The sequence below is a fragment of the Pyrus communis genome, chromosome 10, assembly GCF_963583255.1.
Source record: "Pyrus communis chromosome 10, drPyrComm1.1, whole genome shotgun sequence".
Taxonomy (NCBI): domain Eukaryota; kingdom Viridiplantae; phylum Streptophyta; class Magnoliopsida; order Rosales; family Rosaceae; genus Pyrus; species Pyrus communis.
In genome coordinates, this window is record NC_084812.1 from 4,106,242 (window position 1) to 4,120,445 (window position 14,204).

General features: G+C 39.2%; 3 protein-coding genes across 3 annotated transcripts; all 3 read left to right on the top strand.

Annotated features, from left to right (window-relative positions):
- Positions 1–1,116: 1,116 nt before the first annotated feature.
- On the top strand, positions 1,117–4,162 carry LOC137747147 (IAA-amino acid hydrolase ILR1-like 4). Its single transcript, XM_068487176.1, has 5 exons — positions 1,117–1,574; positions 1,939–2,064; positions 2,720–3,034; positions 3,329–3,457; positions 3,594–4,162. Exons 1-5 carry the CDS (start codon positions 1,215–1,217, stop codon positions 3,999–4,001), a joined length of 1,338 nt encoding a protein of 445 aa, XP_068343277.1. The 5' UTR covers positions 1,117–1,214; the 3' UTR covers positions 4,002–4,162.
- Positions 4,163–4,999: 837 nt separating this feature from the next.
- LOC137748603 (uncharacterized) lies at positions 5,000–8,314 on the top strand. The gene is made up of 9 exons (XM_068488770.1): positions 5,000–5,337; positions 5,432–5,493; positions 5,588–5,671; positions 6,240–6,294; positions 6,552–6,687; positions 7,091–7,141; positions 7,223–7,300; positions 7,403–7,473; positions 8,126–8,314. The coding sequence occupies exons 1-8, from the start codon at positions 5,232–5,234 to the stop codon at positions 7,431–7,433; spliced, it is 603 nt and encodes a 200-aa protein (XP_068344871.1). The 5' UTR covers positions 5,000–5,231; the 3' UTR covers positions 7,434–7,473; positions 8,126–8,314.
- Positions 8,315–10,766: 2,452 nt separating this feature from the next.
- Positions 10,767–14,160, top strand: LOC137746981 (pre-mRNA-splicing factor ATP-dependent RNA helicase DEAH1-like). Its single transcript, XM_068486984.1, has one exon. The coding sequence runs from the start codon at positions 10,767–10,769 to the stop codon at positions 13,923–13,925; it is 3,159 nt and encodes a 1,052-aa protein (XP_068343085.1). The 3' UTR covers positions 13,926–14,160.
- The last annotated feature ends 44 nt before the right edge of the window (positions 14,161–14,204 follow it).

A 14,204-nucleotide genomic window follows, 5' to 3' on the forward strand; every position in this document is an offset into this window, starting at 1 on the left:
CGGTGTGGGTGCGACGGACGGCTGGATGGGGATTTGCCTAGGGGGACGGTGTCGTTTTGCTGTCATTGGTGTGGACGTTTCGGGGTGCACTGGTTAGTTTGGGTTGCAAATTGCAATTGTAAATCTAGGACCTGAACTGAGGGAGATTCTTGTAATTGTCAATGCAGTAGAAGTGGGAAATGTTTCTAAGCTAAATAGAGGATTGGTCTACTAAGGGTTCGTTGAGTTAGTAAAGATCGTCTTTTTCGTTATACTAAGATTTAGTTTCAAGTTTTGTTGTCGGAAATCTAACTTAGTGGGTCATCTGTGAAAGTCAAAAACTAGACTAGATCTCTCAGTAAATCCTTAAAAAGACTTCTGGTATGTCGTGGCCAAAGAATATAGAATAACCTCCCCTCTCCTTAAACTTTTTTTTAACGAAATATAGTGGATCAGTCATATGAGGTGTAAAACTCCTTTGATTCCGAAACTTCTTGCTCATCCTTATCGCATGATAATTGACTTAATTCTTACATCATAAAACATAAAACATAAACATTATTGTCACATCCATGAAAGGCTTGTATATTAGAATGCTTTATAAAACTCAAATGTAATTTTTGTTTTACTCTAAAAATTTGACTTTGTTCCCAACTTGCTACGTGTCTCACTTTACCTTTCACTATTTAAATATGTAAATTTGTGCAATGAACTCACCTTTGCTGACGTGTGTTATGTGACCTAAAAAGTAAAAAATTATCTAAATTTAGACACTGATTATTTGCAAATCTAAATTTATATTTATAGACAAGTATAAGATGAATCAATTATAATCTATAAAAAAATAAAAACTGTAACAAAACACACTTTTTTTTAGGGAGTTTTAACGAAAAACCTACAGTACTGTTCACTTTAACGAGAAACCACATTTTTACACTAAAAAGTCAAATATGGTATTATTCACTTTACTTTTTATTTTATCCTTATCGTTAAAACTCAAAATTTTTAAACTTAGTTTTTCTATTTTTTTAATTATATCAAAAAATCACCCTACAACATTTCTCACATGAAAAATCACCCTACATTTTCACATGATTTTGCGTGATACACCTTTCTATAACTCTGAAAAGCGTTGCTTTCTCGTCCCTCACTCCCTCGCGTTCCACGTGAGGTCACCTTTTTCAACCCCCTCTCCATATCAATCACCACCTCCACAAAGCTCACTGTGCAAATCCATGGCGTCCTGCAAATGGGTCCCTTCGTTTTTCACAGTGTTACTGATTCTCCCGCTTCTCAGTTCTTCAACCAGTTCTCTGAGCCCGGAAGAGTTGGCCCAAATCCCGGTGAAGTTCTTCGACTCCGCCAAAAGGCAGGAGCTTTTCGATTACATGGTGGGAGTCAGAAGGACGATACATGAAAACCCAGAACTAGGTTTCGAGGAATTCGTGACCAGTAAGCTTATCAGAGACGAACTTGATCGGATAGGTGTCCGTTACAAATACCCATTTGCTGGAACTGGCGTTGTCGGCTTTGTTGGGACCGGCGGGCCGCCGTTCGTTGCGATTCGGGCGGATATGGATGCTCTGGCTATGCAGGTTTAGTAAATTTTGGACCTTTGAATTGATTCTGTAGAAAGGGAAGTGCTTTCACTAGAAGTGTTTTAGAAGGAGCTTGGCAGTGCTAGAAATAGCGTTCTGACCCACAAGCCCTTTTAAATTTTATTTTCAGATGCAGTTAGAAGCGCTTTTAGTGGCCAGAAAGCACTTTTAGTTCTTCTCTAAGCAATTTCAAACATGCGCTTATATTACTATTTCGGTTACTGTTGCATTGCTGAGTGGTAGAAATTGGTGATTTTAGACTGGTGTTTTGAATTAAAGATAATGGGGAATTTGATGGAAATTGAATTAAAGATAATGAGGAATTTGATGGAAATTGTTTGTTTTGTTTGGTTTGATGCAGGAGAGCGTGGAGTGGGAGCACAAGAGTAAAGTTGCAGGGAAGATGCATGCTTGTGGACATGATGCTCATGTTGCCATGCTTCTTGGTGCTACAAAGATACTTCAAGAATATCGCCACGAATTACAGGTTTTTTCTTTGGACGACTTCTTAAAAGAATGAATTTATATACTAGTCCTCAAACCAGTATATAAATTTATGTTCAAAATAGTCATTTCAGGTTTTTTCCTCAGCTGGTTGCTTGATTGCGTTGAATCTGTTGTGTTCTATTTACTGGTTAGTTTTACGGGTTGAATTCATTACTTGAACTTAGATTTAGTTGACATAATTTATGTTCAAAATAGTCATTTCAGATAGGATTCATAGGAAAGCTTGGTTCTTGATTCATGTACGGGTTACACAAACATCAGGGAGTAGGAAAAACAAAATCATATAGATATATGCGTCCCCCGTTTGGACAATGATCACAATCCTAATATAGAAGCATCCCAGTTAGCTAATTTAATTTATTAGTCCTTTTGTCTGTCAAAGTTCTTTTCTTTACTTCCCTGCACTATTGTAGAAGATTTGCATTATTCAGTTGATTTCTAAATCATTTGCATGTAGGAAGTTGCTTGTTGACGAACGTTTTTACATAAACAGCTCTATCCTCCTTTTATTTTTAATTCCACAATGTGGGTTCTAATTGTAGATTACTGTGTATGTCAGCTGGATTTCAATGTCATTGGATGTCTCTCTTATATACACAAGAAAGTTTTTTAGTTGTTTCTTGTGTCTCTTATAGGGTACAGTTGTTCTTGTTTTCCAACCAGCTGAGGAAGGAGGTGGAGGAGCAAAGAAGATGATAGATGAAGGGGCTCTGGAGAATGTTGGTGCCATCTTTGGGTTGCATGTCGCTTCTGGTGACCCCATTGGTTCAGTGTCTACCAGGTCTGGCCCTTTTTTAGCTGCCAGTGGTTTTTTTGAGGCGGTAATAAGTGGGAAGGGGGGTCATGCGGCCATTCCACAACACACAATAGACCCGATCTTGGCTGCTTCAAATGTTATCGTTAGTCTGCAGCATCTTGTTTCACGTGAAGCCGACCCATTGGATTCACAGGTTCCCTCTCTCACGTTCTCTCTTTGCTTGTGTCTGGTTGTATAATCCATTTTTGTTCCTGTTATTGCTCTACCGCTTATTTCTCTTTTGATTAAAAGTTCCACCCAGATCAATGTTGCTTTCGAATATAGCAAGCTATTAAATACTTTTTTTTCCCATATGGTGCCACCGTGCCAGTCATTCGCCTTTGTGTTAGTCTTAGCATCTTGTTTTATGCTGTTTTGGACCCCTTTGCAAGGAGTGGCACTTTAGTTAGTCCATATCCATTCAGTTACATGAAAGCATATCTTGCAGGTTGTTACTGTTGGAAAGTTCCAAGGAGGCGGTGCGTTCAATGTCATTCCAGATTCTGTTACAATTGGTGGGACGTTCAGGGCATTTTCGAAGGAAAGCTTTATGCACCTTAAACAAAGAATTGAAGAGGTATGCTTTGCTTCTCCTGGTTTAGATTCCTTCCTTTCCTTTTGGCGTCTTGAGTTCCGAAGTAGAAAATTCCTGTTCTCATTCATTTCTCTTACAATGTGTCGTCATAAATGTAAATTATTTATGCGAGTTGCAGGTCATCACTAGACAAGCCAGTGTACAGAGGTGCAATGCAACTGTCCTATTCAACGAAAAGGAGAAGCCCTTTTACCCTGTGGTCGTTAACGACAAAGATCTGCATCAACACTTCCTGAATGTTGCAGGAGATTTGCTAGGCCCGCGGAATATATTAGAGAAGCCACCATTGATGGGTGCGGAAGACTTTGCATTTTATCAAGAAGTAATTCCAGGATACTTCTTCATGGTCGGTATGAAGAATGAGTCTCAAGGAAAGCTCGAATCAGGCCATTCACCGAACTTCAGAATAAACGAAGATGTGCTTCCATATGGAGCAGCGTTACACGCATCCTTGGCCACAAGGTACCTCCTTGAAAATCAACCCGAATCTACTTTGTCAAAAGGGAACTCTCATGATGAATTGTGAAGGGCTAGGATTGATTGATAGAGCTCAACTCCTGTAAACCACATCAAAGTTTCGAACTTCATGCGAATTTGAGCAGATGCTTCGGCATGTATAGCTGACTTCATATAAATAATTTCAGCTAACCTGCTGATGTTTAAAGCTATAAACCTGTTTTGTTTTCATAGGTTTCGTTTTGTCATTCCTTTTTATACAAGCTATAGTGGGGGAGGGGGGAATCGCACTTAGAACTTCAGGTATGAGCATACATACTCTTAAATTACTCGAGTCACAAGCCCTTTGTCGATTTTGTTCTTCTTTAATAATATCAACTTTAACCTAGTTATTAATGGTTATTCCTAACATTGATCCCATAAAAACTTACTCGGAATGTGCCTTCAAATCTTATGCAGTCATTTTTTTAATGACGTGTTGGACGGATTCAAACTTGGAGCTTGTTCCCAAAGCGAAGTATTACTAGACCAAAAACTAATTGGTTATGCAATTGTGTACGACTAACATTTATCTCGTCAAGACTTAGTTGAAATATATGACCTCCTTTTTTTATCAACAAAAAAATATTAGCAAACTAATAACTAGTTGGTTATGCAGTCGTTCATGACTAATGAAATTTGGGTCACATGCTTTTCCATATTTGGGATTACAAAACTTTCATAATAATATCTTTTGAACTGTATTTCTAAACCAAGACTCATGGTCCCAATGGAAGTATCTGGGAAAAAATGGAAAACAAAATCAATGAAGTTGTTTCCAAAAATTGCAATTAACCAAAAACTCCTCTCTCCCAGTTAATCCAAAGATTCCCATCAGTGCAGCAGATTTTTGAAGGTGATCAAATTAATTGATTTTTTTTTAGTATGTCGATATTTTTACATTAAAAAAAGAAAGAATCCGACAAAATCACATAATAGACAGTCTAATTTGGTATCAAATTTATCATTTAAGAGATTCGATCTAATTGATCCCTTATGTTGAAAGGTCAAAAGATAAATTTGCTTGCATATGTATGACAGTAAGAAGAGCAACTTACGCTGCCAGTTCCACTTCCGGATGAAGGAGGAGGGTTCTACGGCCACAAATAAGAGGAGAAAAACAGACCCTCACGATCCACCGTCCACCATAGGACTCGCAATTTCGGCCGAGAAAAAATCCCGAAATTTTCCTTTCGTTTTCCCCCCTCCTCTTTCTCGAAAGCGAAACAGAAAATTAGAAACCTTCGACTAACTCTGAACGATGAGGAAGCTGAGCAGAAAATTGAGAAATTCACAGGACGACGACTTCTCTCTCCCCACTTGGGACGATCCTGCCCGCAACGATTCTCGCCCCATGGATACTCAAGGTCTCTCTCTACAATTTGCTGCTGAAAAATTACAAATTGGTAAAAGTTTTGATTTTTTAGTCCCATTTTGGTTAATGGGTTGTCGAATTTACAGAGCAAGAGGAGTTGGTTCGTGAATTGGAGAAGAGTCAAGCTCAACAGAGTCGGTTATGGAGGGTAAAAGTTGTCTCCAACTAAACAATTGTAAATCTTTTGACTTTTGGTTTGCTTCAAATGTGAAGTAACTTCTTGCTGATTTTGCTTTTGCTAGGTTTTGTTTGCATCGCTTCTCTTTTGTTTCTCAGCGTTTCTTTTGTACTCAATCTGTCAGCAGGTTCTGTCTCCATGGGAATTGGTATGCAGATTCTCCTTCTCTTATTTAGCAAGTCGAAGCATCTTGCTTTCTCTTTGCTCTCATTGAATTTACCATTTTTCTGGGTTTCAGCACTATATGCTTGAGAATGGCCAATTTCTTTCGATTAGTTCTTTGGGAGCCATTGGGTTTCAATTGGAATTTTGTATTTTGTAACTTTTATTTTCAACAATGAGATCTCATACAAGTTGTGAGTATGTGGAAACTTCAATTACTTAACCTAAGGATAGCGGTTCAAAGATCAAGTCGCAAAATTTCACCGGGTAGAGCTCGTTATTGTTGAGAAGTTGAGAATTGTGAGTTGAGTGCTTTTTTGCTGTTTATGGAACCTGTGACATATGAGGATGTAGTGATTTAGTGTCTTTCATAGAGGATGAATCCTTTTTCATCAGTTGTTGTCTTGTCACTCTATGAGTCTAATATCGATAATGATATTGTTTAGCACCACGGTGTCAGATGAGCAACTACTTGTTATATGTGATTTTGCGGCTATGTTATTCTGAAAAATGTGTTTACTCATGAAATGTCATATTTTGACCTTGATCAACAGCGTTATCATGCTTACTTCATGGAGGAGGTGCCCTCATGGATGGTTATATCTGCAGGTGATTTTCCGCTACTTATCATTAGTAGAGTCACGTGTCAATGCTTCAACAGTCATGAGATGGTTGTAGCATAGTTTAAGTGCTCAACCAATATTTCTTGTTATTGGATCTTTTGTAATTCTGTATTAGAATATGTGTTATACTCTGTAATTATTTACTGTTGGGGGAAATAAGTGTTGCAGGCACTTAATATGCTTAGTTGGCTGTCTTCTACATTATTTTGAGATGAAATAATTAACTAATTAAAAATATAACAGATTGGCTAGCTGTTCTAGCATGTTCATCAGCTATCATAGGATTACTTCATGATTCAAAGCATCACCGCCGATGGATTTGGTACTCACTCTTTACTGGTATTGTACTCGCAGTTTTCTGGTTGTATTACATGTTGAGGTATGTTACTTCTCAAACTCACACATTCTAACATTAGTTATTTTATCACATAACCAGTCTTGTAAAAGAATATTAGAATATTCACAACTTAGAATCTTAAGAACGAATTACGATGAAACTGTCACCGTGAGGTAGTTAAGTGGAACAACAAATCTAATACATTAAAAGATCTCATTTCTCTATATGTATCCTTCATTCAGCCGCTGACACTGTGGCCCTTCATTCAATTGACTTGTGTTGAACATGGATGCAGGGTGCACCACTGCACCTGCATTTTATTTTCCAGTTTGTGTTCAATATGTTGTCATCTTGCCTTGCTCTTAAGTTTCTTTCCCCTTGTGAATTGTGCTGTATGTTTAAGGTACAAACAAACTAGTTTTGAACAAAAATGATACTTGTGCAGTTTGCCAAGGTTCCTCTGGGATATAATCTGGCTTCCATTTGGACCTCTAAGGTATGCTAAAATCCGATTCATGTTCAGAACTTGTCTGTATAACTTTTAAATTTATTCATGAAAGCTTATCTGGTATTGCAGCGGGGCAGGACTGGCTCTGTACATTGATCATCTGCTAACTGAGTCATCAGAAGAGATAAGAAAACTTCGAGGCTATATGTATGCTTACAAAGCTAGCTGAACCTTGTGTTTGTCCATCTTTGACATTGATGCGATGTAAATAGCAAGGGCAGTTGACAAAAAGTTTGATTCTGGTATAAGGGAGAGGGAGAGGGAGCCCATACCAGCTTGATTCTCAGTATTGTATGGAAAAATCCTGGTTGAACTCTAAGGTAATTCTCTTTAATCACAATTTGTAAAACTCGCTTTGAATACATTGTCAGGTCTGAAATCTTGTGGTTTCCGATTGTGTAGCCGCTGATAGTTTGGTTCAAACATCGATCCTATTGTTAGATTATTCTATTAATTTTACTCAATGAAGTTGAATATCAAAATTAAAGTTGAAAGTTCTGACATTATTCACACATCCTTCTGCTACTAACTAAGAAAGCATGGTAATCTTGATCGGTGTCAGTTAATTTTATCTTTCTTCGAATGGATATAAGGGGGCTAAAAAGGGAGAGAAACACTAAGGTTTTAGTTGTATGTTTTCGTGGAAGTCACTTCTTGCTGAAATGGAGGTTACATAGATACCGAATAAGCGGCTAATTGCATGATAAGTAAATGAATTTTATTTTGTTCCAGTAGAAGCATATAAGAAGGTATGATAAAAAATTAGAACTGAAATACGGGGAAGTGGAATGTTATTGGTCACACAACTAAGTGATTGTATCGCTCCAAAAGAACAAAGATTGAGTTAGTCCTCGACTGCCAATGATAGTAGGGAAAGTGAAAATTATTATTTTTGTTTTGTAACGGCGTTAGTTCTGAGTTTTAGCTTTATTAATGTGCTTTTAATGGAGCTTTGGCTGTATGAATTTGCAGGCTTCAAACATTGGGGACCTGCAGGCTTCATGTCAGCACCACGATAGTCATAAAAGACCACAAAAAATTACTGAGTAATTTTGAACAATATTTCCATGTAATTTCTATAAACACAGACGGATAGAGAGACGGTGATGAGAGCATATTTGTAGAATGATGGTTTTTTAAGTGACAAAAGCATTGTCAAAACGGTAGGGGGAGAAGTCACAATTTTTCTGCGACTTTTAGCGGCGATTTCTAAACCCCTGCCTAAAGTACCTTTTGTAGCGGTTACCGACGGAAAATATCGTTACTAAAGATATTCGACACGTAGAAGACCCTAAAATGGTCATTAAATATGGGAAAACCGTCGCTAAACATTATAAAATCGCCGCGAAAGGGGAAAAATGGTCATTTAAAGTCTCAGACTTCTAATTTCTGCTAAATATAGTGTTTTTCAGTATAAAACTTAATTTCCTTCCCGTAAAATAATAAAAACAGTTGGGTAAGCTAAGAATTGAGATTTTTTTTTATTTTTCCTTCAATTTATATCTACAATTAACATAAAAGATGACAACATGTAAATCTTGATAATATCTTCTAAAACAAACTTGAAACCACCATGATTAAATAGCTTTCCTTTTCGAGATTGGTGTTCTTATGAATCTTGATTACCAATTTGTCCCCGTGTTATGTTAATATAGGAACGATCGCAGTTAGTTTGCAATCCAATCCCGATTTACTCGATCTGTTACTGTTCAAACGTACATGTACGGAACATAACCTAGTTTTGTTTACTTTTTTCCTCGAGTGCAAAGACTTTCTTAATCTTTGTTTGGTACTCTACCAATCCTAGTCCTTGTTGGAAACGATAGATACTTGTATAATCAAAGGTCTTGTGTTTTAGTTAATTTAATTCAATTCAGCTCAGTTTCCTAGCTGCTTTAACATTCATGTGATTTGTCTAATGGCATCAAAATCTTCAACGGTGGTGAAATCAATTGAGGAGAAGTTCAAGGAGGACAGAAGAACTTTAGCTATCCAGTACTACCGCCGTCAGCTTCTTGAAACAGTTGAAAGATTTCAGGTTGTGATTGTTGCTGGCGAATTTGGATGTGGAAAAACTACGCGGATACCGCAATACCTACACCAGGCCGGGTACACAAAGACCGGCAAGAAAAAAATTGCGTGTGTAGAGCCACGGCGAGCTGCTGCTATTAACGCTGCTGCAGCGGTTTCTCAAGACATGGGGGTCGAACTTGGACGTGAAGTACGCTACTGCATTAATCACGATGACTGCACAACCAAAGAGAGTGTCTTGAAGTACATCACGGACGGAATGCTGGTGCAAGAATGGCTTGGCCGGCAAGACTTGTTGACGAGCTATGGTGTGGTGATGGTCGACGAGGCGCAGAGAGAACGCTGGCAAGTGATTCCTATGATGTGTTTGCATTAGTGAAGCGTGTTGCTCGAGTGCCATGATGTGTTTGCATTAGTGAAGCGTGTTGCTCGAGCTCGACGTGATCTTAAACTTGTTATTGTGTTGAGTGAAAGTGGAAGTACGAGTGATCCTGAGAAGCTCAGTGATTATTTTGATTAGGCTCCGATAATCACAATTCCACAGAGGCAGTATCGTTGTTCTTAAAAATTAATACACACTAGTTTTGATGTGTTTTCGAGATTATGTCGCTTATTTTCTCTTCTTTTTGACAATATGTTGTTGAATTTACTTTGCTGTGAAGCTTTTGGTTTTGGATGTTAGGATGCTTACATTTTAATATGGTATCGGAGTAGATAATTCACGTGCTAAGCTCAATGACTTACGTCTTAATTGATGCCATACTAGAGGGGCTGTGTTGTCATTTGATTCAAGCTTAAAATAAAGTTGAGTGGTTAGTGCTGTCACTCAACATAATCCAACATAATCTAGTGACAATTAAACTCTGCCGAAATTTCTTTTTAAAGTTGTGTTTTAACATACCCCGCATGTGTGTCAGCAAGGTGTGGTCCAACATGGGACCCCTTTTGTGTCAATACATAAAAGTTGTCATTGATGAAATTTGGTGGCACCGATCTGATTATTCTGTATATATTTCTATTAAAATTTAATAATTTTTTGTTTATCATTTGAAAATAAATTAACAAAACATTTTTGTTTTCCTTAAGTTTTTGGGTTTTTAAATTTTTTATGGAAAACTCTTCCTTTTTTTGTTTGTCAAAGAAAACTCTTCATTCTTGGGTCTGAAGTCTATTTTTGATGCTAGGGAGATTAAATTTGCAAGTTAAATGATGTGTCACTAATATGAATGAACACGTTTATCAACATTTAAGTAATAAACCAATCATCAACTTCCATACCTTTTAATTTTCAAAATTTTATCTCCAAATTTAATGCACGTAGCTTTACCCTTTTTTGAAAACCCTTTGTTTAGGAAAACCTAGTCAACGGTGGAAACCTAGTCCTAGCGTCGCTTGGTTTCCTATTTGGTTAGGGTTTCCTTCTTCCTAATGGATTATTGCCGCCTAAATATTCCAGACTATATAAATACACATACAATATAATCTCGCGAGTGCAGAATTTCCATCACTTTATATTCCCTCGTTTTTTTTCTTTCTGTCAAATCCAAGTCCTTAAGAAAAATTTCATCAGCCTCGATTTTCGATGGCGAGGCGTAGCACTCTGAAGAATTGGGTGTCTGATAAGTTAATGGATTTTCTCGGATATTCTAACATCGTAGTTGTTCGGTTCGTTATTCAACTCGCTAAGCAAGCAACATCGCCGGCTGGTGTGATGGACAAACTCGTCGATTTTGGACTGCCATCCACGAATGAATCGGGCGCTTTTTCGAAAGAAATCTTCGCAAGATTGCGCCGCAAGTCATTATCGAAAAAGAAGAGGGAAGTGGCCAGGCTGGTGAGGAAGCTGCAGAGAACATATGATGAGATCATAGATGTGGACAACGATGATTATGAGTCTATGAAGTTGGATTCGAGGAAGAAACGGTATAGGAAGAGGGTGCGGAGTGAAGTAGAAGAAGATCGCGAGGCAGATATTGCGAGAGTGAACGAAGAGAGACCGGTTAAAAGACGAATATGGATAGTAGAAGGCGACGATGGTTCACCGTTTGAAGAAGAAGAAACGTTGCGTGATCAGCGAGAGAGGGAGGAGTTGGAGAGAAACATAAGGGAGAAGGATGCAGCAGCCCCAACAAGGTTGTTAAAACAGAACGAGGCAAAGGAGGCGTTTCAGAGAACCAATGCTGATATCGAAGCTTTAAGAAGAGTTTCAAGACAAGAGTATCTAAAGAAACGGGAGCAAAAGAAATTGGAGGAAATTATGGAGGATTTAGAAGATGAGAATTGCTTATTCAGAGGTCTGAAGCTGACCGAAGCAGAAGACCGTGACTTGAGTTACAAGAAACAAATATTAGAGATTGCGAAGAAAAAGTCAGTGCTAGAAAAGGATGAGAGTGGCAATGAGTACATGATCCCGGAAGCCTATGATGATCAGGAGTGTGGCATTGATCAGAAAAAGAGATTTTCTGTGGCTTCTCAATGCTACCGGGAACTGAATGGCGGAGATAAAATCAACCCGTTTGCAGAACAGAAAGCTTGGGAGGATCAGCAAATTGAAAAGGCAACATGGAATTTCGGATCCAAAGACAAAAATAGGTCAATGTCTGCTGATGAGTACGAATTTGTTTTTGGAGACCTGATTGATTTTGTCAAGGCATCAGCTAATGAATTTGATGATGATTTGCAAGCACAACAAACTCGGTCATTTGATTCGCAAGTGAAATCAAACTTGGAGAAGCTGCAGGAGGAGAGAAAAACATTACCAGTCTTCTCCTATCGCGATGAGTTGCTCCGAGCAGTTGAAAAATATCAGGTTCTTGTTATCGTTGGTGAAACTGGGTCCGGGAAAACCACACAGATACCCCAATATCTGCATGAGGCAGGATACACGAAGCATGGAAAGATTGGATGCACACAGCCACGGCGAGTTGCCGCTATGAGTGTTGCTGCCAGGGTTTCTCAAGAAATGGGAGTCAAACTCGGCCATGAGGTAGGTTATTCTATTCGTTTTGAAGATTGCACATCTGAAAAAACTGTTATGAAATATATGACTGATGGAATGTTGTTGCGTGAATTTCTCGGCGAACCAGATTTGGCAAGCTATAGTGTGCTGATGGTGGACGAGGCACATGAAAGAACGCTCTCGACAGATATTCTGTTCGGATTAGTTAAAGACATTGCACGATTTAGACCCGATTTTAAACTCCTCATCTCAAGTGCAACTCTTGATGCTAAGAAGTTCAGCGATTACTTTGATTATTGCCCGATTTTATATATTCCAGGAAGGCAGCATCCTGTCGATATATTCTACACAAAGGAACCACAAGCTGATTATTTAGATGCAGCAATTGCTACTGCACTTCAAATCCATGTGACAGAACCATCTGGCGATATAATGATCTTTCTCACTGGTCAGGAAGAAATTGAAGCAGCGGCTGAAGTATTGAAACAGAAGACAGAAGGCCTTGGGACAAAAATTGGTGAGCTGATTATCTGTCCCATATTTGCAAACCTACCTACCGAGTTGCAAGCGAAGGTTTTCGAGCCCACGCCTTCAGGGGCTAGGAAGATTGTCCTGGCCACAAACATAGCTGAAACTTCGGTGACAATAGACGGGATCAAATATGTCATTGACCCTGGACTTTGCAAGATGATGAGTTATAATCCGAGGACTGGGATGGAGTCATTGCAAGTCACTCCCATCTCGAAAGCATCGGCCAGACAAAGGGCAGGTCGATCTGGTCGAACAAGCCCTGGGAAATGCTTCAGGTTATACACATCTTACAGTTACCAGCATGATTTTGAAGATAACACAATACCAGAAATACAACGGACTAACCTTGCGAATGTCGTGCTTACGCTGAAGTGTCTCGGTATCCATGACTTGTTACATTTCGATTTCATAGATGCTCCACCTGCTGAAGGATTGATAAAGGCGCTTGAACTGCTGTTTGCCCTAGCTGCATTGAACAAATTTGGTGAGCTGACTAAGGTCGGTAGGCAGATGGCAGAGTTTCCTCTTGATCCGAAGCTATCTAAGATGATAGTTGCTTCCGGCAAGTACAAGTGCTCGGACGAGGTTATTTCAATCGCTGCTATGCTTTCTGTTGGTAACTCAGTTTTTCTCCGCCCGAAGAACAAACAAGCCTACGCTGACAATGCACGAATGTGGTTTCAAACCGGGAATGTGGGAGATCACATTGCTTTGCTTAATGTGTACAATGAATGGAAGGAGACAAATTACTCAACACAATGGTGTTCCGAAAACTACATACAGGCGAGGAGCATGAAACGAGCAAGAGATATCCGGGTACAACTTGAACGGCTCTTGGGGCGGGTTGAGGTCGAATTAATCTCAAATCCCGATGATCTAACGCCTATAAAGAAGGCCATTGCATCCGGTTTCTTCCCCCACGTTGCAAGCTCTTTGAAGAATGGACGTTATAGAACGATCAAATATCCACAGACCGCCTACATCCACCCGAGCTCAGGGCTAGCACGGGAGTCACCAAGCTGCGTTTTATACCACGAAATGGTGCTTACGACAAGAGAATACATGAGATGTGTAACGGAAATAGAGCCGAAGTGGCTGCTGGAAGTAGCTCCGCATTATTTCCAGGTGAAGCATGTTAAGAACTCGGGTTCGAAGAGCAGCCTCGCAGCGGAGGGCAGGCCGAACAGGACCGACCACTCTCGGGGTTCAAAGACTTTCCCTGTGCCAGCCCATAGGCTTCGAACTTACTAATGTTTTTACCAGACAATATGTATTCTGATGTACTTTGAAATTTTTAAGGTTTGCGTAGTGTTTTCACGAATACAATTTAATTTTCGTCTTGCATGTGTCATTTACAGCTCACCTTGCATTAGGAGAGATTCTTTATGGCGAATGAGGATCATCTCCAGATCCTCTTTGTGAGGATCTTCCTTTAAGGCCATCCCAATGCGGCCGCCCAAGTGTTAACGGGCAGACCACGGCTGCACAGACGTGGTATGTCCGTCGCACAATAGAATTTTGCTCAGTTCG